This window comes from Cavia porcellus, unplaced genomic scaffold (genome assembly GCF_034190915.1).
Source record: "Cavia porcellus strain 051 isolate PalLab524CR breed Dunkin Hartley unplaced genomic scaffold, mCavPor4.1 scaffold_14, whole genome shotgun sequence".
NCBI lineage: Eukaryota > Metazoa > Chordata > Mammalia > Rodentia > Caviidae > Cavia > Cavia porcellus.
The window spans coordinates 76,306,036-76,330,593 of NW_026947497.1; the positions used below are offsets into that span (position 1 = coordinate 76,306,036).

The following is a 24,558-nucleotide window of genomic DNA, read 5'->3' on the forward strand; positions in this document are numbered from 1 at the left end:
AAGCGGCGTGACGCACTTCCGGGTTGTTGCTATGGGAACGACAGCGCGCGCCCTTCTGTAATTTTGCCAAGCTAGTAGTACCGGAAGACAGTTTGCAGCAGTCCCAGCGGACTCCTCGTCCACCACCGGTGCTCCATCCCATCGTCACGTCAGCAGGTTGTGACTGTCCCCGCAGGCGTCGAAGTCTATTTAAGTGCTCCTGTGTGCAGTGCAGTTGGGTGGAAACAACCGTTTTTTGGAGGTTTAGACGTCGGCCTGCAGAAGATGCACTTTCTGTGTTTGAGTAAGTGAAAGAAATTTATTCCTGCACGGTGAGGACGTAAAGAAAAGATCATCTGGGGCTGGGGATTTAGCTCAGCGGCTAAGCACCTGCCTTGCAAGCAGGCGGTCTGGAGTTCGATCCCTGGTACCGATAAAAATGAAAAAGACAAAAAAAGAAAGAAAGAAAAGATCATCTACTCATTGAGAAATCCGTACCCATTAGATGATGTGGGGACTATGGGCGGCCATTATTGAGATATTGACAGTCTCTGATCGCTGGGCAGGAACGTATTCACGTCGGAAAAAAATTAGGTTAAATATGCCGTCCCTGGTCCTGAACTGAACGGACTCGATAAGCAGATCTAGAGAGCACGCAGTGCAGACTGGAACAGAACAGCGCTCTAGGGCGGATGTCTCAAAGAGAAGAGGAGAGAGTGTGTGTCTGTCTCAAACTGAAAATAGCAGTGTAAGCATGTCATTAAGAAACAGGAAGATAAATTTGGGGGGTAGTGCATAAAAGAATTGAAACTGGTGGCAACCTATGGAGAGGGATAAGATGGAGGACAATAATATTTGTTAGTAGTACTTATTGTTGCAGCAACCTCATGGAATGATTTTCTAGAGTGCAAACACTAGTAAAAATAAAAGTTAAATTTAAAAAAAAATCTAAGGTTAAAAAAACGTTACCTAGAATTGATTGCATGCATCATTCACAAGAATGTCCACTTGCTTGAATGCTGAGTTTATATTGTGCTCAGTAGGATCCCATAGAAAGTCTATGAAATCAAATTTTAGTGAGATGGAATGGGAGCAGTATTTGACCACTGCATCAAATCAAAGGTAGATTATAGTAATTTCACAGTGTAGTGTTTGGTTTGGTTTGGTTTGGTTTGGTTTGGTTTGGTTTGGTGTTAAAAAGTGAACCCAAAATTTTCCCACCAATCTACATCCCCAACCCTTTTTCATTTTTCATTTTGAGAATAAAATTGTAAATTGCTAAGTTGCCAAGGCTGGGCTCGAATTTACCATCCTCTTCTCCCTCTGTCTTGTCTTGTCCCTGTTACCCAAGATTGCCTTTCCTATTCTAGGTCTCTTCTGGTTCCAGATGAATTTTAGGATTGTTTTCTCTAATTCTGTGAGATATGCTATTGGGATTTTGATTGGAATTCCATTGAATCTGTATAACAGTCTTGGAAGTGTGATCATTTTCACCATATTGGTTCTTCTTACCCAACATCACGAGGTATCTCTTCATTTTCTAACATCCTCTTCAATCTTCTTTTTCAGAGTACTTTAGTTTTCAATGTAGAGAATTTTTTTTTTTGTCTTTTTCCTTTTTATCAGTACTGGGGATCAAACTCACGACTGCCTGCTTACAAGGCAGGTGCTTGTGCCGCTGAGCTAAATCCCCAGCCCCCCAATGTAGAGATCTTATACATCACTTGTTAGATTGACTCCTAGGTATTTCATTTTTTTGGCTGCTATTATGAAAGGTGTTGTTTCCCATGTTTCTCTTTCAGTGAGTTTATTTATTTATTTACAGGAAGGCTAATGATTTTTAAGTGTTGACTTTGTATCTAGCTATGTTACTGAATTTGCTCATTAAATCTAGTAGTCTTTTGGTGGAGTTTTTGGGGTCTTCTATGTAGAGCATCATGTCATCTGCAAATAATGATAGTTTAACTTCTTCCTTTCCTATCTTTATTCCTTTTATTTCTTCCTCCTGTCTAACAGCTCCAGCTAAAGTTTCTAGGACTGTGTTGAATAAGAGTGGAGACAGTGAACGTCCTTGTCTTATTCCTGATTTTAGAGAGATAGTTGGTTTTTTGTTTTGTTTTGCTTTGTTTTTTGGTCTTTTTGAGACAGGGTCTTGCTATGCAGGCTGGCCTTGAGCTCACTTTATAGCCCCGGCTGGTCTTGAACTCGCAATGATCCTCCCACCTCAGCCTCTTGAGTACTGGGATTATAGCATGAGCCAGCACATCCAGCTGAGAGGTAGTTTTGAGATTTTGTCCATTTAGTATGACGTTGGCTGTTGGTTTGTCATACATGGCTTTTAGCAGATTGAGATAAACACCATCTATTTTTTGTAGAGTTTTTATCATGAGTGGGTGCTGGACTTTGTCAAAAGCTTTTTCTGCATCTATTGCGATGATGATATGATTTTTATCTTTGGCTCTGTTAATATGGTATATTGCATTTATTGATTTACATATCCTGAGCCATCCCTGCATCCCAGGGATAAATCCCACTTGGTTATGCTGTGTAATTTTCTTGATGATTTGCTGCATTCTGTCTGCCGGTGTCTTACTGAGAATTTTTGCATCAGTGGTCATTTAGGGAAATTGGTCTATAATTCTCTTTCTTAGTTGGATCCTTCTGTGGTTTGGGTATCAGGGTAATGCTTGCTTTCAGGAATGAATTTGAGAGTATTGCTTCCCTTTCAATTTCATTAAAGAGTTTGAGAAGTAGTGGTGTTAGGTCTTCTCTAAATTTCTTGTACAATTCAACCAAGAATCCATCAGGGCCTGGGCTCTTCTTTGGTGACAGGTTTTTAATTACATCTTTTATTTCATTTATTGATATTGAGTTATTTAGGATTTTTATATCTTCTTGATTCAGCTTTGATAATTCATATGGAAAAAGTCATTCTTATGACTAACTTTGTTGTTTGTTTGTTTGTTTGTTTGTTTCTTGAGACTGGGTTTCACTGTATAATCCAAGCTGGCCTTGAACTCACTATGTAGTCCAGCTGTAAGAAACACTGCACTGTGAGTCCTCAAACTCACAACAATCCTCCTGCCTCAGCTCTCCAGTGCTGGGATTACAAGCATGTGCCACCACACCATGACTTTCTCAGAGTAAAGATTCTCATACCCAACAATAACAACTGATAATATAAGGCCAGGGATATGGCTCAGTGGCACAGCACCTTCCTGGCAGGTGCAAAGTTGTGAATTTGATCCCCAGTATCAAAAAAAAAAAGAATTGATAATATAGATTATGGTATATCTGTGAGACAAATCCACTTGGAAATCAGATTAAAACTACATATTAGTAAAATATTTAATGATGAATTCATGTGAGCTAGCTTTTATAAGTCAGGAAACAGTATGAATTGTCGATGTCCGCTCCCGGCCGGCAGGAAGGACACACGACAAAGTCTGGCAGTGGACAACCTTTTCTTTTATTTTCCTTCTCCGTACAGCCTGCCCTGGGATCGCTCCCAGCCGAAGCCTCCTCTGGTCCGCTCCCCGCGGCTCCTTCTGGGCCTCGCTCCGAAGCCTCTACCGGTCCGCTCTCCGCGGCTCCTTTTGGGCTTCTACTTCCGGGCTTCTACCGGGCTTCCTCTTCCCCCCCAGGGGTGGCACCAGTATATATACGGATACAGTGTCCAATCATGTTAAAGTAAGCAAGGCAAGCTGATTGGCTAACATCATCAGTTGCCAGGCAGACTATATTGTTGAGCGGGTTGCTTACGCGGTAAGCAGGAAACTAACGTGCTCGATGGGAGGGGTAATCTACCTCAGGCTTCACTCTTTACTACAGGCCTCACGTCCGCCAAGTGAGGCGACCGGGCTCGGGGCTGCGGCTCCCAACATCTCCCCCTTTTTTATTTTTTATGAATGTGCGCATCGTAGCCCTTTCTGGACTGGGTGCAGAGGCTTATGCCCTATGCGTAGGCCCACCGTAGGTCCTTGGCTTAGACCCTGGTCGGCCGTCCCATGGTCTGCCAAGGCCCTGAGGCCCTCGTCCTTTTTCTAGGGCCAGGCACAAACTGGACGGAACCTGGATGCACACAAGCTTGCACTCATTTCCTCTCCGTAAAGAAATCCCCTCGGAGAGAAATTTAGACCTGGGCAGCATCTAACAGTCCAGCGGCTTACGTGCAGGATGGGGTAGGGCCTGGCTTAGGTTGAGTCGCACCGGGGGAGTACGCTCTTACCCGTCATTGACTCTCCTACCCAGCTATGTCATAATTTTTTAGAGGAGGAGTGTGGGAAGCTCACCGTCCCTAGACTCGGTCGTAGGCTAGGCGAGCGAGCCATGCATATGCCTGAGGATCTTCTTGTCCATTTCGGGCTACCGCTATTTCTATTCATCTTGTTGGTTGGTCTGTGATGGATCTCCGGTAGGGCAGGTCTGATCTTCAGTCGAGGGCTTTGTCGCCCGTGTCAGTCTCTCCGGTACCCACAGTGGTTCTCGTCCCGATTCCTGTGGGAAAACACAAACCGCGCCTCAGTTCCAGCTGACCACTGGATCCGGGCCCATCCATTGTCCTGTCAGGACATCTTTCCACTTCACCCACCCTTTATGGTTGGGGGAAGGGTTGCAGTGCTCCACGGCTGGGGAGCAATTATCATTATTTAAATTTAAAAAATTGTGTGTGAATAGTGCCATGGATAATCGTGCCTTTGGGGCCAGGCCTTGGCCTACTCCCCCTTTTTGTTTTTGTAAAATTTCTTTGAGGCTTCTATGAGCCCTTTCAATGATTCCTTGACTTTGGGGATTGTATGGGATACCATGTTTTAATTGAACCTCCATCATTTTGCAGAACTCATTGAAGGCTTTGCCTATATAGGCTGGTCCATTATCAGTTTTTAATATTTTTGGTTTGCCCCATGCGGCCCAAGCTGCCAGGCAATGATTGATCACATTAGACACTTTTTCACCTGTTTCTGCTGTTGCAAATATGACGTGAGAACAGGTGTCTGTGGAAACATGAACATATTTAAGAGTCCCAAACTCCTGTATATGTGTGATGTCCATCTGCCAAACATCACCAGGGATCAAACCTCGAGGGTTTACTCCCATCGGTATGGCAGGTTTGTATGTGGCACAGGAGTCACATAGTCGCACGATATCTCGTGCATCTGCTCTGGAAACATGGAAATGGTTTGCTAGTGTCCTGGCATTGACATGAAACTTATCATGGAAGGCACGGGCTCGCTCGATTGGTGTTAGTAAGGTAAAAATCCATAACGGGCGAGTGGCAGTATCAGCAGCCGCATTCCCCTGTGCCATGGGCCCTGGCAGGGATGTATGTGCTCTTATGTGGGTGGTGAAGACCTTATGGTGTCTGTTCTGAAGCAATGTCTGGATAGACAGGAACAGCCCAGCCACTGTGGAAGTGGATCTAATTAAACCGGCAGTCTCAAGCACTTGCATAGCATTGACCACATACCTAGAATCGGAGACAATGTTAATGGCTTCTGAGAACCATTCAAGAATCATTTTAACGATCTGCAGTTCCACCACCTGAGGCTGATCTGGTTCAAATTGTATGGTAACCGGGGGCTTGCCTAGGATCACATAGGCGCCTATCCCCGTCTTGGAGCCATCTGTGTATATTGTAGTTGCTGGGACTAATGGCTCAGAGGCAGTAACCTTTGGAAAAATTATAGGGTGCTGAGTGACAAATGACAAGATAGGGTCTTTAGGGTATTGATTGTTTATATCCCCATGGAAAACACATCTCAGAATGGCCCAAGTATCTATGCAGGCAGCCAGGGTCTTGATCTGGCTGGCGGTATAGGGTACTTGGATGGCTTGTGGTCCTGAGCCAAAATGTTGGACAGCTCTATCATGCGCTTCAAGGGCCAATGAAGCGACTGCCTCCGGGTAATGCTCTATGACTTTTGCAGGTGAGACCTTAGGGTGTATCCACAGTAATGGTCCTTTCTGCCAAATCACCGCTGTGGGCTGTAGACTAGTCTGTAGCAAACAGACATCAAAGGGTCGCCCTGGTTCAATTCTGTGTAAGGTAGCCCCACCTAAGGCTTCCTCCACTCTCTGTAAGGCAGCTCTTGCCTCAGGAGTGAGCCTCCTGTGGGAGGCTATATCTGGGTCTCCCTTTAGAAGGTCGAACAGGGGTTTGAGATCTGAATTTGGTATATGTAAATATGGCCTAATCCAATTAATGTCTCCCAATAGCTTTTGCATGTCATTTAGGGTCCTAACGCCATCCGTCCTAATGGTGACCTTCTGTATAAGTCTGGAGGCGACACTGAGGTCCACACCTGCTGACCCAGGGGTGGCCCTTGTTGAAGGCTGCCATCCTGAGCTGTCCTGTCTCTGGGGCGGGGGCCCGCCTGTGAAGGGGGCCCCCTCTGGCCGTTTTTTGGCCCTCTAACATCTCGTCCACAAATACGGTTGCCCTGAGCATCAAAGACCGACCTACACTCCTCAGCTTTGTGTGATCCCCTCTTGCATCGCCCACAAACATATGGTTCTTCATTCCTAGGGCGAGGCCTAGCATCTGTATTGTTTGGGCAATGACGTTTAATGTGTCCTGGCTCCCCGCAGGCAAAACACCCTTTAGCCTTACATTCCCCTTCTAACCCGCGAGGTCCCCTCTGCTGTACAGCCGCGGCCAGGAGAGCAGCCACTCCCGAGTTGGAGAGCGGCCCCCCTATCTCTCTGCATATCCTAATCCAGGCGTTGAGGTCCTTGTTCTTATGAGGAGCTATCGCTGCCTTGCACTCCTTTGTACATTGCTCAAAAATCAGCTGCCTTACCAGCGGTCGAGCCACTCCCGGATCAGAAAATATCTTATCGGCAGCATCTTGCATTCGGGCCACAAAGTCAACAAATGGCTCTGTGGTACCCTGAATTATTTTTGAAAGACACAAGGAGGCTGTTCCGGCACCACTTATCTGCTTCCAGGCGCGGAGCCCTATGGCATTGATTTGTTCATAGACAGCGCCGGGGAATTGAGTCTGATCATCAGCGTGCCGACCTTCTCCCATAAGCATTTCCTTGTTCCACCCCCGGTTTCCCCGATTGGCGTTTCTCTCAGCCTGCTCTGCAGAGAACTCTGCGTACCAGGCTCGCCAATCCAGGTAACTACCCGAGGGCAGACACGCCTTTGCCAGCTGAATCCAGTCCTCGGGGGTGAGGGGCCCAGAAGACAGATTCTCCAGCATGGCAATGGTGTAAGGCGCAGTCGGCCCAAAGGTTGTAACTGCATTTTTAAGTTCTCTAATCTGCTTTATCTCAAAAGGCTCCCATACATTGCGTCCCTGGCCCATAGCTACTTGTACAGGAAATATCCCGTAGGGGCCACTATCTATCCCAGGTGGATGTACCTCATGAGACAAGCGTCCCCCCTGCCAAAGCCGCCTGTAAAAATACCGACCCGCCGGCGGCGGAGCATAAGACGGCGGCCGTGATTGGGCGGAAAATGGGGGCCCGTGCATCACTTCCTGTTCTGGCGAAAGGGGAGGGAGCTCCCAGGCGGCCGCCTCGTGGCGAGGGATCGCCTCCCTCTTGCGCCGGGGAGCGCTCAGGAGCTCTCTACTCCTCCGCAGACCAGGTTGAGCAGAGCGCAATTCGCGGCGCAACGCTGGAAAAGAACCCTGTGACTCCTTATCGAGCGACTTGGGCTCCTGACAGCTGGTCTCTTTGGCCTCCTTGCCATTCAACTTTCCCTCGTCCTCGGAGTCAGACGACTCCGAGGCTAGAGCCCCGTCCTCCTCCTTAGCATCTTTGTTCCCCTTGACGGGCCCCTCTCGGGAGCTCCCTGACTGGGCCTGCTCAAATACCCTGCGTACTTTTGTAAGCTCTTGAGAGCTTTCTCCACAACCACCCTCGCTCTTAGTGTTGCTACCTAGCATGTTTCCCATCTTTTAATATGTTACTCACCGCGTGAGGCCCAAGGAATCCGCCACTTACGCGTGAGCCTGAGGGGAGTCTAAAAGCCCTGTAGGTGCGCGCCACCCAGAGCCCAGGCTTATCCCCAACTCACCTGTCTCGCAGCTCTGTACTGGAGCGTTGTCCACTTCCACGTCTCGGGGGTGATCAGTCCCCGGGCGGGCCTCCAAATGTCGATGTCCGCTCCCGGCCGGCAGGAAGGACACACGACAAAGTCTGGCAGTGGACAACCTTTTCTTTTATTTTCCTTCTCCGTACAGCCTGCCCTGGGATCGCTCCCAGCCGAAGCCTCCTCTGGTCCGCTCCCCGAGGCTCCTTCTGGGCTTCGCTCCGAAGCCTCTACCGGTCCGCTCTCCGCGGCTCCTTTTGGGCTTCTACTTCCGGGCTTCTACCGGGCTTCCTCTTCCCCCCCAGGGGTGGCACCAGTATATATACGGATACAGTGTCCAATCATGTTAAAGTAAGCAAGGCAAGCTGATTGGCTAACATCATCAGTTGCCAGGCAGACTATATTGTTGAGCGGGTTGCTTACGCGGTAAGCAGGAAACTAACGTGCTCGATGGGAGGGGTAATCTACCTCAGGCTTTACTCTTTACTACAGGCCTCACGTCCGCCAAGTGAGGCGACCGGGCTCGGGGCTGCGGCTCCCAACAATGAATGATATGCCAATACTCTATAATTTATAAAACTATGCCTAGAAAAAGGCTGGATGATGTTTTCTTCTGCCCTTGACCCTAGTTTTCCATAATGCTTGTGTCTAATTACTCTTAATTTTTTTTCTTGTTTTTTTGAGACAGGGACTTACTATGTAATTGAGGCTGGTCTGGAACTCACTATATAGCCCAGGCTGGCCTCAGCCTCCAGAGTGCAGGATTACAGGCATATGCCAACATGTCCAGCTAAAATTTTTTAAAACTATGTTCCTATAGTGATTCTCCAACAAAACAACAAAATGAGGCTGATAGTGACATCACCCTATGCCAATACTTTTGACATTTGCAAATCTTCCTAAGCCTGTCATAGACACATTGAAAGCAATTCCTATAATTAAATGTAGTTTGGCTCTGAGGATAGAGAAGAAAGGAGAAAAAGGAAAATATGTAATCTGCAAAGCACAGTGTTTTTTGTAACAGGAAAAATACATAGTAAGACAAACAAGTTGTAACAAAAGCCATGTAAAACATAAACATTACTGTCTTGCACAGACAGGTTGATTCTCTATCAGATCTGCCTTTACCCTCCACTCCTCCGGTAATAGAGATTAAACCCAGTTCCTTATGCATACTAGGCAAGAACTCTGCCACTGAGCTACCCTTTTCTTTCTATTTTTTTTTCTTTTAATAAGGTCCCCCTAAATTGTCCAGTCTGGCCTTGAATTTGCAATCCTTCTGCCTCAGCCTTCCAGATAGCATAGATTAAAGGAATATGCCAACATGCCTAGGTTAAGTCTGCATTTTGGACCAGACTTCTAGATTGTATATAGCTGATATACAGGACCTGTGTTTAAATATTAATACATAGCCTTAAACAAGTATGCATGCACTGCTTATCACATTCCATATATCTTGCTGAGAGATTGTGGTAAAAAAAAAAAGTAGATTTGCTCCCCATATAGACTAGAAGGGAAGTAGATGTTTAAACCAGTAATTACCAAAAATACCCTCTTAATGAATAAAATAATCAAGAAAATACAAGGGAGACATCTGGTCTGGTGACCCTCTCAGGACAAAATGTTTAAAGTTAAAAATCCAATAGTTCTTTGATACAGACCAGGACATTTGATATATACTTCCTTAATTGATAGAGAAGATGCCAACTGGGCGTGATGGCTCATGCCTGTAATCCCAGCACTGGGAGGCTGAGGTGGGAGGATTGTTGTGAGTTGGAGACCAGCCTGGGCTACAAAGTGAGCTCAAGGCCAGCCTGAACTGCATGGCGCAAGACCTTGTCTCAAAAAAAAGACAAAAAAAAAAAAAAAATAGAGAAGATGCCATACATCAGTCCTTGTGCTAAATCAGGTTCTTTCAGTCTTCAGTAAGTACAGTACACTAAAATCAAACTGCATTACACAGTACTGGCTTCAGCAACACATACTAAAATTAGAATTGTACTACCAGGCTTACCTGTGAGCAACAACCCTACATTGTTCAAGGAACCAGAGTCTGAAAGACCCAACAAACCTAGCTTAACTTCCCGGCCTTCAAGTACTGCACTTCCCAGGCCAACTGTGCATTTCTAGAACTAGACGACAACCAGCCCTGCTGGGGAGCAAGAGGAGAGGAAAAGCGATTTGCCCGATACCTAGGTATTATTTTTTCTTTTTTTCCTCTTCAGCAGGAAGTTACTATGCAACTGACACATTTGCATCGGATTTCCTCTGATTCATCCTAAAATATATGTGAGAACGATGTACACTGCCAAGAAATGTGGAATTAGATTCCAGCCTCCAGCTATTATCTTAATTTATGAGAATGAAGTCAAGGGGAAGAATCGCCAGCGTATCATGCCTGTCCGAAACTTTTCTAAGTTCTCAGGTAACTCGTGTTTTATCTTGCCTTGTATCGGAAATATTCTCTGAGTCACCTAATAGGCACCGTCTCCTGCAATGTAGGGACATGGCTTTCAGGGCTCACCAATCTGTGACTCTCACAGATCAAATTATGACTGTCAGAGTCTGGACCCAGGGCCCCACCAAATTATATACTGTTAATGAATTTCAGTTTCCTAAGGCACAAAGAGTATGGATCATCTTTTTTCCAGTTTGATAATTGATAATTTAATCCTCAGAGGATTGTTATAGATTAAAGGATATTATTCAATAATATTAATTCCTGTCTCTACCTCCATATTTTTAAATTTATAATTGTTTTAAAGTAGGAAATTTTATCAAAGAAAAGGAATGGGGAACAGCAGTAGCTCCTGAGAGACAGGAAGGGTCCCGAATGTATTACCCTCATTTATAATCTCGATATTTTATTAGTACCGCCACTGCTACCTAAAGCTATACTGTCATTTTTAATTCACATTTTCTTTAGTTGAAAGCTTTTGGCATCTCAAGTGATTTTAAGTTACAGAAGTCAAAAAATGTATTCACCCTTCCACCTCCACACTCAAGCTCAATTTATTACAAGGAATAATTCTAGAAAATAATTTATTCTGGGCCAGGGATGTAGCTCTGTGGCACAGCACTTGCCTAGCAAAGTGTAAGGTCCTGCATTCAATTCCTGGTACCAAAAAATATATATAAAGTAATTCATTACATTAAAGCCTTTTAGTCACTTTGCAATCATTAAGATATGATTTCAGAACTCAGAGCTTTTTGTTCGGTTCTGATCTCATAGTGGTTTGTGGTGCAGTAGTTGTGATGTTCATGATATATGCAGTAGAGAGACGGGTTTTTTTCCTCCCTCTTAGATTGCACCAGAGCTGCTGAACAATTAAAGAATAATCCACGCCACAAAAGTTACCTGGAACAGGTATCCCCAAAGCAGCTAGAGAAGTTGTTCACTCTTCTCCGCGGTCACTTATGTGGACAGAGTCTGGCAGCAACAATGGAACAAATTCAGCAGGAAACAACCATTGATCCCGAGGAAGACTTGAACAAATTAGATGACAAGGAGCTTGCCAAAAGGAAGAGCATCATGGATGAACTCTTTGAGAAAAATCAGAAGAAGAAGGACGATCCAGATTTCGTTTATGACATCGAGGTTGAGTTCACACAGGATGAACTGCAGTCCTGCGGCTGGGATACTGAGTCAGCTGATGAGTTCTGATGCCACACTCTCACCCTGCTGCGCCAACAGAGCGTCCCCGTTCCTACACACAGCGTCCACTGAGTCTAGGAAAATCTGTAAAGAACCTTCAATGTATAGGTTGGGTTTTAAAACCAACACATTTATACCTACTATGTAGGTGCACAAGAAATATAGGAAAAACAGGATAGGAGTCTGCCAGTAATGGGTCTGCAGACTAAGGGACAGTCACTCAGAAAACTTGTGCAAGCTAATTCACACTTCGGAGCAGCAAAAAGGGTTAGAGGCCAATGCTGGATAAAGGCCAAAGAAGGTCAGAGTTCAGGTTACTAACGGGTGAAATAGTCAGGGAAGACTTCCTGTTAGGAGAGAGATGAGGCGGGGTTTTGCCTGGCCCAACAATGATAGTCTTTGGCTAGAAGCTGTGTAGGATTCCATATGAGAACAATGAGAAAAAGAGGGAAAATGGTAGAATGACAAGAAATAGAAATTCTTTTTGAGGAATAGTGAGCAAATTATAGTTTGATGAGATCGGGGAGTTATCCCGTGTATGTGTGTGTGTGTGTCTGTATCTGTGTTTGACTCTGGTGTGAAAGACCCCCTGCAAAGAGCGCTGTAGCCACCAGTGGACAATCATGTTATGAACAACAGGGAGTTTCACCCCTTGGATCAGGAAATGCACACTAGAGCCATTCTGAAACCCAAAACCTCTTCCCATAGATGAGAGGTTGGCTTGTCAAACAGGAAATCCACCCATAATTCATAAATGGTAGGACTGCCAGTTTGTGCATGAAATTTGGAGGTATGAAGGATCTTTGTATGACATGCGTATCTGTGCACAGATGCATTTGTTCTGTCTAGAATGTTATTTAATTGGAAGAAATCCTATGTTTTTTACAAGGAAATTAACATTCATTAAATAAAACTGCACAAATAATTCATTCTTTCTACCTATTTATCTTTATCCTCCTTAGTATTAAACACTTCACTGAAATGTATCATTTGTGTTGAGATACTGATACTGCCAGAGCCTTGGGGTACCCACGTCTCATACATTGTGCCAAAAGTAGCAAAAGAGTTTTCAGAATAAGAGATCCTTCCCTGTCTGCATAGAATCTGATTTATTCCATTGTGTACATGTAGGTGATATATTTTAGAAATTGAAATTTGGTAATTTTTTCTTGTCACTATTGCAAACAATATTACAACAAATAACCTTGTACGTTCTCTGTTTTGCACACACATAAAATATCTATTGGATAAAGTCCTAAAGAAAATCAATAGTTGTGTTCGTTCTAAATTGTAATAGCTATTATTATGTTGTTCTCCATAAAGTTTCATTCATTTATTATTCAGTCTTAATAAGCACCTATGATATCTTGAGCCCATACTATTTTAGAATCTGGGGAAATAGCAGCATATACAACAGTCTCAACATATGTAATAAGTTTCCATAGTAAAACAAGAAGACATGGTAACACCAGTAATCCCAGCACTCAGGATGCTGAGGCAGGAAGATCACTGTGAGTTTGAAGCTACCTTGGGTTCTGTAGTGGGTTCAAGGCTAACCTGAACTGCATACCAAGATCCTGTCTCAAAATTAATTATTTAATTAATTTAAAAAACATGAAGGACCAGGGATTTAGCTCAGTGGCATAAGCACCTGTCTGGCAAGCTCAAGGTTATGAGTTCGATCCCCAGTACCAAAATAAATAAATAAATTTTTAAAATAAATAAATAGGAAAACACTTGACTTATTCAATTAACAGATACGTGACTTAGCTCTTATCAGTTGAAATGTCCTTGCTGGTTTGTTTGGGTTGTTTTTTTTTTGTCTTTTTGAGGCAGGGTTTTGCTGTGCAGTCCATGCTGGTGTTAAACTCACTTTGTAGCACAGGTCAGCCTGGGACTCATGGTGATCCTCCTGCCTCAGCCTCCAGAGTGCAGCAAATTACAGGTGTGTGCCACCACACCCAGCTGAATTTTTTAAAATCAAAACTCCATAGACAGAAAGCAGACTAGTAGCATTGGCTGAGGTGAGAATTGATAGTGAATGAGTATGGGAGGTATTTTTAAATGATGGAAATACTCTAAAACCTATTTACAGAATGTTTGCACCATTCTGTAAGTTCACTAAAAAAACTATTGATGTATTCACTTAAAAATAGGTAAATTTGATGGTATTTACTGAGGTCTTCAAAAAATTTTAAAGTAGGAAATAGGGAACTGAATCAATGTCTGCTAACCGTAAATCTTAAGAGGGAGCAAGAGAAGCCAAAGTCTGTGTAAAGCTGTCTTGAAAGCACCTGAGGTGGGGACTGAAAAAGACTGAAACCTGGGTGAACTGGGACACAGCTACAGCAGTCTGGGAGGCTGAGACAGAACTGGAAACTCAAGTCTAGCCTGGGCAATTTAACAAAAAAGACTTTTTTTCAGGAGCCGAAGCAGAATTGCCATGAGTTCAAGACCGGCCTACATCACATAATGAATTGAAGACCAGCCTGAACTACATATTAAGACACTGTTTCAAAATAAAAACAAAAGATTTTATAAAGAGTTGTGGATGTAGCTCAGTGCAAAGGCCCTACGCTTAATCACCACTACCACAAGAAAAAGGAAAGAGAAAGGAAGGAAAGGAAAGGAAAGAAAGAAAAAAGAAGAAAGGAAAGGAAAGGCCTGGATAAGGGACAGAATAACATTCAATAAACACTTATTATTTTTTTCTTGGAGGAATGAAGTTTGAAGCTAGGGTCCTCTGCTTTCTAGGCAAGCACTCTGTCCCTGAGTCACTCCCAAGGCCACAGTAAACTTTCCTTTTGAGTATTTACCCTGTGGAAACTCCCCAGGATGTTTGAAAAGGAACATCTTTAAGAGAAAGGGAAACGCAAGACAAAAGATTGTTATGGCCAGCTGAGATGCCAGAGACAGGTAGAGATTAAGGATTTCAGTCTGCTGTAGTGGACCAGGCAGAGCCAGGGCCCCGGAATGAGACTGGGGCAAAGTGAGAGGAAAGAGTGCGCAGTTCGCATGGCAATGGGACATAAGCAGAGGACCTTCTTCCCATGGAAGGCCGAGGGTGGATGCGTTCACTGCAGGTAAAGACAGGATTGTAAGAGTCAAACAAAAATTGAGAATACAGGGGTTGCTGTCTAAAAAAGATTCCCCTCTCAAAAATTAACTAGAGAACTCCTATGGCTAAGTTTATAAGAAGAGAGCTTTGGTGGTTGATCAAGCTCGAACATTTTAGCTTGCTATCCAGGTGTGGTGGCACAGGCCTGCAATCCTATAGCACTTGGGAGGTTGAGGCAAGAGGATGACGGCAAGCTCAAGACCAATTTGGGGTGCACAGCAGGAGACCCTGTCTCCATGAAAGGTTTTTTGTTTTTTGTTTTTTGTTTTTTTTGTTTTTGTTTTTGTTTTTTTTTTTATCTTGTGGGTTATTTTTAGCTTTTATGGCTGTGAAGTTCTTTCAATGGTTTACCACTTTCCATCAGGGCTATCTGCCTGATCACCTTTGACCTTATTTATTGCAGCCTTGATTTGGGGTAGCAAGATTACCCTAGGCCTCTACTGAGAAGGAAATTTTAATCAGAGCCAAGGAATCTGTTCTTAATGCTATTAAACATTTCTCAATTACATGGCTCCAATGGCACAAGTGCCGGCCTGGCAAGTGTGAGGTCATGAGTTTGATCCCTGGTACCAAAAAATTTTAAAAAATTGCCCCAGCTTCTGGGAGAACATGGCGGACAGATAGCAGCAGCTATGGAGGCTCTCTGAGAGACCCAGCTTAGAATCCAGGAATGGTGTGGAGTGAGGAATCCTAAGCAAGAGAGGAGATATGCCCTGCTGACCCAAGAACAAACTGGGCTGAGAGAAACCAACTGGGAATGCAATCCTGGTGCTATAACAGGAACAGATAAAGCCTCAGCATGGAATCGAGATTTGGGTTTCCTGTCGGCGCAGCTGCGTCTCAATTGGCTTGGCAGGAAGACAAACTCGTGAAAGCTCTGAGAAGGGAATCGGTGAACCGAGTTGAGAGCAGGATGGGCGGGGAGCCGTGCATCGACCTGCGGTGAGTCAGAGAAACTGGGACTCTTCCACAATCTAGGAGGCTCCAACAGAGGACATTCTGGGACCAGGCAGACTCGCCGGAACAAGGCGCTGTAGTGACTTCAGTCACATATCCCTCTCTGAAGCGGGACTGGTGAGCAGTGCCTAGCCTACATGACGCTGCTGGCTGAGGCCCAGTAGGCTAGCACAGCCCAGGTCCCAGTGCCTGAAGGAGACCTGGAGGGGCGGCCCCGCATAGGCTGCCTGGTCTGTAACTCCCTGGTGCGCTGCAGTGGACGGGAACACCTAGCCAGCGCAATTCAATCAGACTGTGGCCAACAGGGAAGGAAGCTGGGCCTCCTATATACGCTTGCATATATAAGGAACAAAAAATATGGGAAGAGGGAGCAACAAGAAAGGCCCCTCAGCCCCCAATCCTGAGAAACAGGCAATAGCAGACACGGCACCAATAGACATAAAGCACTATCTCCAGAGCCTCATAGATGAGTTTAGGAATGAAGTTACTAATGACCTGAAGCTAGAAATAAGCAGAATAGTTAGAGAAATGCTAAGCACCACCCAAGAAAAAACAGATGGTGGAATGGAAGAACAGAAAAAGAGGGGAGAATTGTTTGATGGAGAAAATAGAGAAAGCATAGAATACGTGAAGCAGGTTCAAAGAGATTACCAGGAAACTAAAAACTCTATCAAAAACTGGCATAACAGCTTGAAAGAAACTAAGGATAGATTATCTGAACTGGAGGGCAGATTTGTAATATGGGAGCATGAAATGAAAAACTTCTTAAAAATAACAAAGAAACAAACAGCAATAATACAAAGACTAGAAGATGATAAGAGGATCTATAACTTATGAATTAAGAACATAAAAGAAGAGGTAGGGACACAAATGAACTACAAAAGCTACTCACAGAAATAATCCAAGAGAATTTTCCTAATTTAGCAAAAGGTAAAGATACTCAGATGTATGAGGCATACGGGACCCCAGCTACCTACAACCCAAACAGAGCAACACCCAGGCATATAATAATCAAAATACCAGAAATCCAATATAAGAACAGAATATTAAAAGCCGTCAGAGACAAGAAACAGATCACTTACAAGGGAACACCCATCAGAATTACAGCAGACTTCTCGGCACAAACCATCAAATCACAAAGAGCATGGGGGGAAATAATTCAAGCTTTGAAAGATAATAACCTCCAGCCAAGATTGAAATATCCTGCACAACTATCCCTGGAAATTAATGGAAAAATAAGGTGCTTCCAGGATAAAGAGGAACTAGGGGAATATGCAACCACCAATTCAACTCTACAGAGAATACTACAGGATATTCTAAAAAAGAAAAGCACAAAGAATCCAGAAATAGTGGCAGAGCGGCCACAATGAATGGAGCAGAAAACAAAGTGAAGAAGACAAACTGACAACTAATGACAGAAAAAGAGCTCAACAGAAATGAGGCAGAGAAGATTGGATGATAGGAACAGCTATTTTGGAGAAAACGACATCATAATAGGTAATGCTGATTTAGTATAATCTTGTTTTGAAGTCTCATCAAGCTTTTGCTCTTCTGTCTCCATTGGTCTTAGCATGTTGTATCTTATTGGATTTTATTATATGTGATAGTATAAACAAAAACTTTTATAGACAAGGAGATTATACAGAAACCATTGTTCGTTTTCTGTTAGTTGATTCTAAATACCCTGTAATACTGTCATTCTCTTGAATGGTTTTACATTCTTTTGATATATTTGATGCTACAGTATACGAAGTTATACTCAAAGATTTCAAGGAAAGAGACAATATGGTAACTACTTTTATGTCAGGATTATCTTGTGGTAAAACACTATTTTGCTTAAATGGTTATGTTTTTTCCTGCGCTGTTTTGTTGTTATGCCCTCTTTTATCTCAATCTCCATTTTAGTATTTACTTTTTTATTTTTACCCTTTTAATTAAGGGAAAAATAAATTAAAAAATAGCAGGATATATTATAGTAACCCACTTTGATTTACTATTAACTTGATTTGAAGCCCTGTATTGCTCTCACCATCTTGTTTTGCCTGATTTTCCTCTATTCTATTTTGCTTGATAGTACCAGGTTCGAAAGTTTAGGCAACAGCCGTGAAGATAGTGGGATTCGTTATGACGCCCATTCTGGTTGACTATTATCTACTTTTGAAGACCTGTAATGTCTCCAATGTTTTGGTTTTGTTGGTTTCGTTCTTTACTGTTTTGTTCAATTTTATTATAACTGATGATATAGACAATTCTATTAGAGATAGCGGGAGGCATTATGGTAACCATTGTTGATCACCTTGTATTATGTTTTTACGTTATCTTTTATGTCCACCCTTTTGATTTGACTGACTTGTCTGTTATGTCACATTTGGTTTTACTCTCTTCCAAAAAAAATAATAAGAACTGTGGGAGCAATAAAACCCAAAATGTGTAATAGTCATTGTACAAAAGAGAGGAAAAGAAAGTGTTCTAAACAATATAACTGCATGTATATTTAAGTGTATAAGATAGACAATGATATTACTGAGTTTTGTTGGATCATTGAACAGAACTGTTTGGTCTCACTGTTTGAATGTCCACTATATAAGCTTTAATTTTGTAACTTGAACAAATATTTCTAAGATGACAATATGTAATCCATTAACTAGTGATTTCCTACTGTTTATTATTTTTCTGAAATTCTGTATAACGTGTACCCTTTCTCTGCTTTTTTTCTTTTTCTCCTTAAATAAAATTTTAAAAACAAAAAATAAATAAATAAATAAATAAAATAAAAAAATTGCCCCTCTCTCCTGTTATGTGCTAGGTACTAGATAATTTTCCCATCAAGAAACTTAAAAGTATCTTTCATAAGCCACAGACATTGAACAGCTATATCTAGATTGTAATATAAAATCTTAATAGCTACTGCTTGCATTAAAAGTGAATTTAAGTGGGCTGGGGATTCAGCTCAGCGGCAAAAGCGCCTGCCTTGCAAGTGTGTGGTCATGAGTTCAATCCCCAGTACTGATAAAAAAGAAAAAAAAAAACAAAACAAAAAAGTGAATTTAAGTTTAAAAGTGAATTTAAATCTTTAAAAAAATGAGAGAATAAAAATAAAATCTTTATATATATAATCTTCTAAGTTCATTTTATCCAAAACTTGTACGTCCTTCCCTTCCCTTTCTTCTTCTCCCTTTTGCTTTCCACTGAACATTCCCCGCCCTGCTGTTAAAATGATAATGATCACTCAACACTTACATTTTAGAAGAAAAAAAAAATGATAATGATCACCAGTACCAGCACTTTGGAGGGTTACATTTTCTCTCATATCCGCCTTTACTGTTTGAGAAGGCCTGGTACACTTAAAAATGGGAAGACTAAGGAGAAGATGAGACCTTTAAAAATGCAGAAACTTGTATCAGTTACCCCAACTTACAAATAAGGCAAAGGGTGAGGGTGACATGGCTTCTCTTCTCGGTACCATGTTAGTGATTGAGGGGAACGAAACTCCCAACCTATTGTATGTCCGGAACAAGTTCATATTTCTAGAATCGAAGAATGAATTTTAGCAACAACAGAGGTTAAGAGCAGAAATATTTATTTATTTATTTATTTATTTATTTATTTATTTTTCTTTTTTAAAAGGACTGGAGAGCGCCCGCGGGTCTCGAACCACCGGACCAATCTGCCCGGGCGGTTGGGAAGCCAGACTCTAAAGAACCGCTGGGCTAAAGCCAGCCCAGAAATATTTATTGAGAAAAAGAAAGCATGTCTGAGAGAGAGACAGAAGGGGTCCCGAATGGGGTGCCAGGGACTCAGTCTTTTCTCAGGGTTTTATAGAGAAAAGCTATGAGGTGACGCGGGGCTGAATGAGGAAAACTGGGAACTCACAAGGCAGATGGGCATGAGGTGGGACAGAGCTATGGTCACCAGTAAGTCTTAATTGTTCAGGTAAAACTGACCAAATCAGGGACAAATGGGGAAGCCAGTCACGTAGCCAGTGGGCATGCTTACGGATCAGTGACTCTTCCTGTAGGGGACTGTGATGGTGACTCCTGGCTTCTCAAGGGGATCCATACCTATATTTAGGGTGTTGTTGCATTTGTTTTGCCTTCTGTTTTGAGATCTGGCCCACAGCAAGAGGTGTGTGTCCCCTCCAAGGTCCCAAGACATCTGGTCCTCTGTGTTGGCTTCCTCAAGGGCCTCGCCCTGTCTGACTACCTGTAATATTTCTAACTAGCTTAGCTCAGCTGCCTGTAACATTAGGACGTTTTTAAAAAGCTTGCTCGAGAATTAATTTTATTGACCAACATGGCTGCATTTGACTTTGCAATAGTTGCTATTTGATTAGAAAGTAGATACTGTGCAATTCCATGCTAATTCAAAGATTTCTGTCCAAGGGAAAAAAAATAACCTGGATTGTTTTGACTATTCCCATATAGGACATGAGCCACTTTCGTCTCTAACCTAGCAATCTTACTTTAACACCTTTTTTTGGGAATGCTGATAAATTCTTAGTCCCTCTAGCACAGAAAGCTAAGTAAGGTAGAAATATTTCAGACATCCCAACAGGGCTGGCCCTGGAGGGAGTCAGTGTAGGAAATCACAATGCGTCAAAAGGTGGCTGGTGGCCATATGCTGAAGATTAATGTCACAGTGCTAATTTTACATACTTCCCTAAGGGATGAACAGAGATTTGGGATTACTGCTATCACCCTTTTGAGATTTCCCATTATTTCATTGGGGGTGGGCCATCCTCTCCCACCTACTAAGATTAAGACCAAAACCAAGACTAAGACTAAACCTATAGATTAAGGACCAAGGTTAATGATGTCACTCATGTATTCTTGCTACCATTAGATCAATGTTACCTAAGTGGCTACACTTGCACTCTTATTGGTTGATCATAATTTTGACCCACTTTGTATTTGCCTCATGGTTTAGCTCTATAAAACTTCCTTTGAGAGCCAGGCATGGTGGCTCACGCCTGTAATCCCAGAACTCGGGAGGCTGAGGTGGGAGGATCGTTGTGAGTTTGAGACCAGCCTGGGCAACAAAGTGAGCTCATGGCCAGTCTGAATTGCAGAGCGAGACCCCGTCTCAAAAAAAAAAAAAAAAAAGAAAAAGAAAAAAAAAACTTCCTTTGAGAGGTGGGCTTGTTGGCAACCCATTTGGGATCCCTCCTGTCTCAGTAGCTGTTTCTGTTCCTCAGTCCCCCATTCCTATTCCCCATTCTTTTTCTCTAATAAAATTTCCTACTGTTAAACTCTGTTGTTCCTTAAAATTCATTCTTCGACTTCAGGAAACAGGAACTCAGTGTATTAGATATGAAATATTTCCCCTATATCATTTTGAAACATTCTTAAACACCAGCTTTAGGGCTGGGGATTTAGCTCAGTGGCATAAGTACCTGCCTTGCAAGTAGGCAGTCATGAGTTTGATCCCTGGTACCCATAAAAAAAAAAAAAAAAAAAAAAAAAAAAACACCAGCTTTACTGGCTTACTGGTCTTTTTCATTAATGAGTTGATACATCTTAAGCAGATATTCACTTAATATTTATTTACTAGCCAGGTGTGCTGGCATATTCCCATAATCCCAGCACTCCGGAGGCTGAGGTGGAAGCATCACAGTGAGTTCGAGGCCAGCCTGGGCTACAGAGTGAACTCCAGGTCATCATGAACTACACAGTAAGACTCAAAAAATTTTTTATTTACTTGTTCATTTTGAGACAGGGTCTTGTTCTGTTTCCCAGACTGGTCTCAGACTCCTGGGCCCAAGTGGTCCTCCCTTGTCAGCCTCTCAAATAACTGGGGCTACAAGACAGCTACTACTGCACTTGGTTCTAGTATTTTGTTTCTCAAGTCTACTGTGACATTACTAGGTCATATGATAAAGAGATTAACATCTGTTTGCCCTTGGAGGTGCATGCTTTTTATGCAATGGAATGACAAACTATAAACTCCACATTTTCACCTGAAAGGAGCTCAGAATGGGAAGCAGAAGGAGCAGAAAGCACCAGGCCAAACAGAACAGCTCAAGCTGAATGGCCAGGTGGCTAAAAAACAATTGCCATATTAAGGGTTACTCCCTCTGAGTCCCACTGGCCCAAGAGAGTAAACAGTTGCCGGGTTCCTGATAGCAGTTCTGGCCAGGCCCACCCTAGTATTCCCTGGTTAACCAGTGGGCTCCAGAGTTTCTACTAGCAGAGCCTGGGGTGGGGCTGCAATCTAACTCTCGAATTAGATTTGGGGTATGGGAATGAAAGTTATGAGAACATATAGCAGGTTCCTGGTGCTGTCAGCTACACAGGAGGCTGAGGCAAGAAGATTGCAAGTTTGAGATCAGCCTGGGCAATTTACCAAGATCCTGCCCCCAAAATTTTAAGAAAGTGCTAGGGATCCCAGCGTAGTGTGACACGTGCCTGTAATCCCAGCACTCTGGAGGCTGAGAGGAGGTTTGCCACAAATTTGAGGCAGGACTGGGTTACACAGTGAATTTAAAGTCAGCCTGAACTATGAAATGAGACTCTGTCTCAAAAAAACAAAACACAGGGCCAGGGATGTAGCTCGGCAGCACAAGCACTACCTGGTAAGTGCAAGGTCCTGAGTTCTATCCCTGGTACCAAAAAATGAAACAAAACAAAAAATCAAAACATAGCAAAACCAAAAAAGCAACAGCAACAAAAAAGAAATATTAACTGCAGGAGCACAAGATGGGGAAGAAAGAGTTCACTTAACAGTGATTAACGTGAAGCTCTCAATTTAGGTTTAATTAACAGCCAGTTCAGCAGAGTAGCTGCCACAGAGTTGGTGTGACCTGGGCTGCAGTTACTGAGGCTTAATGTCCAGAGTGAGAGCAGAAATGGCCCCATTATACCCTTCCCTCACAAGTTCCTGTCTGTAGCTATGTTGTCTTCCAGGGATCTGATTTATTTATCTATATTGACTTTTTTGAGACAGTCTTGTTATATAGCCCAAACTGGCCTTGAACTCTTAGAGACCTTCCTGCCTCCGCCTCCGAAGTGCTGAAATTACAGGCATATGCCTGCCACCACATCCCACAAATGACAGCATTTTCCACACTGTTCGCTATGGCGCAGCCTCCTGGGAGCTGGGATGGTTACTGTGGAGTGACAAAAGGAAACTAAGGAGGCGGTAACTGGGCCCCACGTTTATCCCTAGCGCCCCTGTTAGGAGGCTTAAACGCTCCCTTTTCGGAGCTCCCCCCAGCACACTCAGGAAAGTGCTACTACTAAAACCAGCAGCTGAGAATCACAGCTGCAATCAGCACCTAGAGGTCCAGGCACTGCTTCCCTGAGGCCCAGGGCTGCCTCAGGGGTCAGGGAAACCAGGTGACCCGGCATGGGCTCATTTGCTTGGGGTGCTTTCTAACCTCCCCTGGGCAGGTAACTCTGAAAACAAAACAAAGCAAAGCAAAACAAACAAACAAAAAAATTAGCCAAACAGTAGTCTTGAGGCCTCTTGGCAGGTAGCCCTGCCTCCATCCAGACTCTGGATGACTCTGGAGACTCTGGACCTTGACTACGCAGCCCCACCGGCCTTGAACTCCCAGCGATCGTCCTGCTTGAAGAGCAGCGTTTTTAAAGCCCAGGACCAGGGTGGGACCTAGGAATTTTATTTGCAATGAATACCCCCGGGAACCCCGCCGGAACCGCCCGCCCCCAGCACACGCGCTGGCGCCGAGCAGTCTCGACCCACACCTCGCCCTCCTCTCCCGCAAAGGCCAGAGGGACGCGAGGGCCCGGCTCTCCTGCTGACCCGAGGTGAAGCACGAGTGACCCCTGGCGGCCACTCTCGCCCGTTCCCTCCTTCTCGGGTTTCAGGTTGCAGTCTCTCCCTTGGTGCAGAGACTGTCTCCACTCCACCGAGGGACCTCAGACTTCAGGACCCGAGGACCTGCTGGCAGGACTCGTGACCCAGGCTTCCAGGCCACTCCTGGTCTGTGATTCAGTAGCCTGGGTGTATTGTGATAACTCGTTTGTGTTTGTTTTGTTTTTCTTCGTTTTGTTTTGCTACAGGGTCTTGCTAGGGAGCTCAGATAGGCCTGGTAGCCATCCTCTTGCCTCAGCCTCCCAAATGCTGGGATGACAGGCTGTGTGGCCAATGGCCAAGCCCTGCTCGTTTTGTCTACTTAGAAGACTGGGGAAAACATCCCAGTCACAAGAACCACCCTGATGGTGACCCTGAAAAGAGGAGCGGGCCCTGGAGAAAGCCCCCAGCCTGTCTGTCTAGAGCCACTGTCACCTATGAAAGCAATGGGCTGCTGGGCCTGATGGCGCATGACCCTAATGCCAGTACTTGGGGGGGCAAGAGAATCATTGCCAAGTTCGAGACCAGGCCAGCCTGAACTGCATAGCAAGACCTTGTCTCAAAAAGAAAGAAAGAAAAGAAAGGCAAGCAAGCAAGGGATAGGTGTCCTCAGGCAGGCCGAGGTGCTGTCTTGGTCGTTTGGTCATAGCAGTTGGACAGCTGTTGGGCAGCTGCTGGGCAGCTGGGCAGGGGTGCTGTGTGGGCTCAAGATCAGGTTGGTTGCTGGGCTTCTTTCTGTAGAAAAGCCCCCACCTGCAGGCTGAAGCCCTGTCAGTTGGCCTAGCTGGAGGCTGAAGGAGAAGGCCCCACTACCCAGCTGGCTGAGGAATTCAAGCATGCCGGGGGATGTGAGGCCGTGAGAGTGGGGAACTGGAGATGACCACGCCCATCACAAGACTCTGCTTAAATGAACTGGCAGGGTCCATGCTATGAAATCCTACAAAGAGCTGGACATGGTGGCTCACGCCTCTAATCTCAGCACTTGGGAGGCTG

General features: G+C 44.0%; 1 protein-coding gene across 2 annotated transcripts; it reads left to right on the forward strand.

Moving 5' to 3' along the window:
* The first annotated feature begins 2 nt into the window (after positions 1–2).
* Positions 3–12,607, forward strand: Cep19 (centrosomal protein 19). Of its 2 annotated transcripts, none has more exons than XM_005006893.4 (3): positions 3–283; positions 10,249–10,448; positions 11,329–12,607. In XM_005006893.4, exons 2-3 carry the CDS (start codon positions 10,322–10,324, stop codon positions 11,685–11,687), a joined length of 486 nt encoding a protein of 161 aa, XP_005006950.1. In that variant the 5' UTR covers positions 3–283; positions 10,249–10,321; the 3' UTR covers positions 11,688–12,607. The 2 variants fall into 2 exon arrangements, with proteins under 2 accessions (XP_005006950.1, XP_003477152.2); XM_003477104.5 differs by having other exon boundaries at positions 10,252–10,448.
* The last annotated feature ends 11,951 nt before the right edge of the window (positions 12,608–24,558 follow it).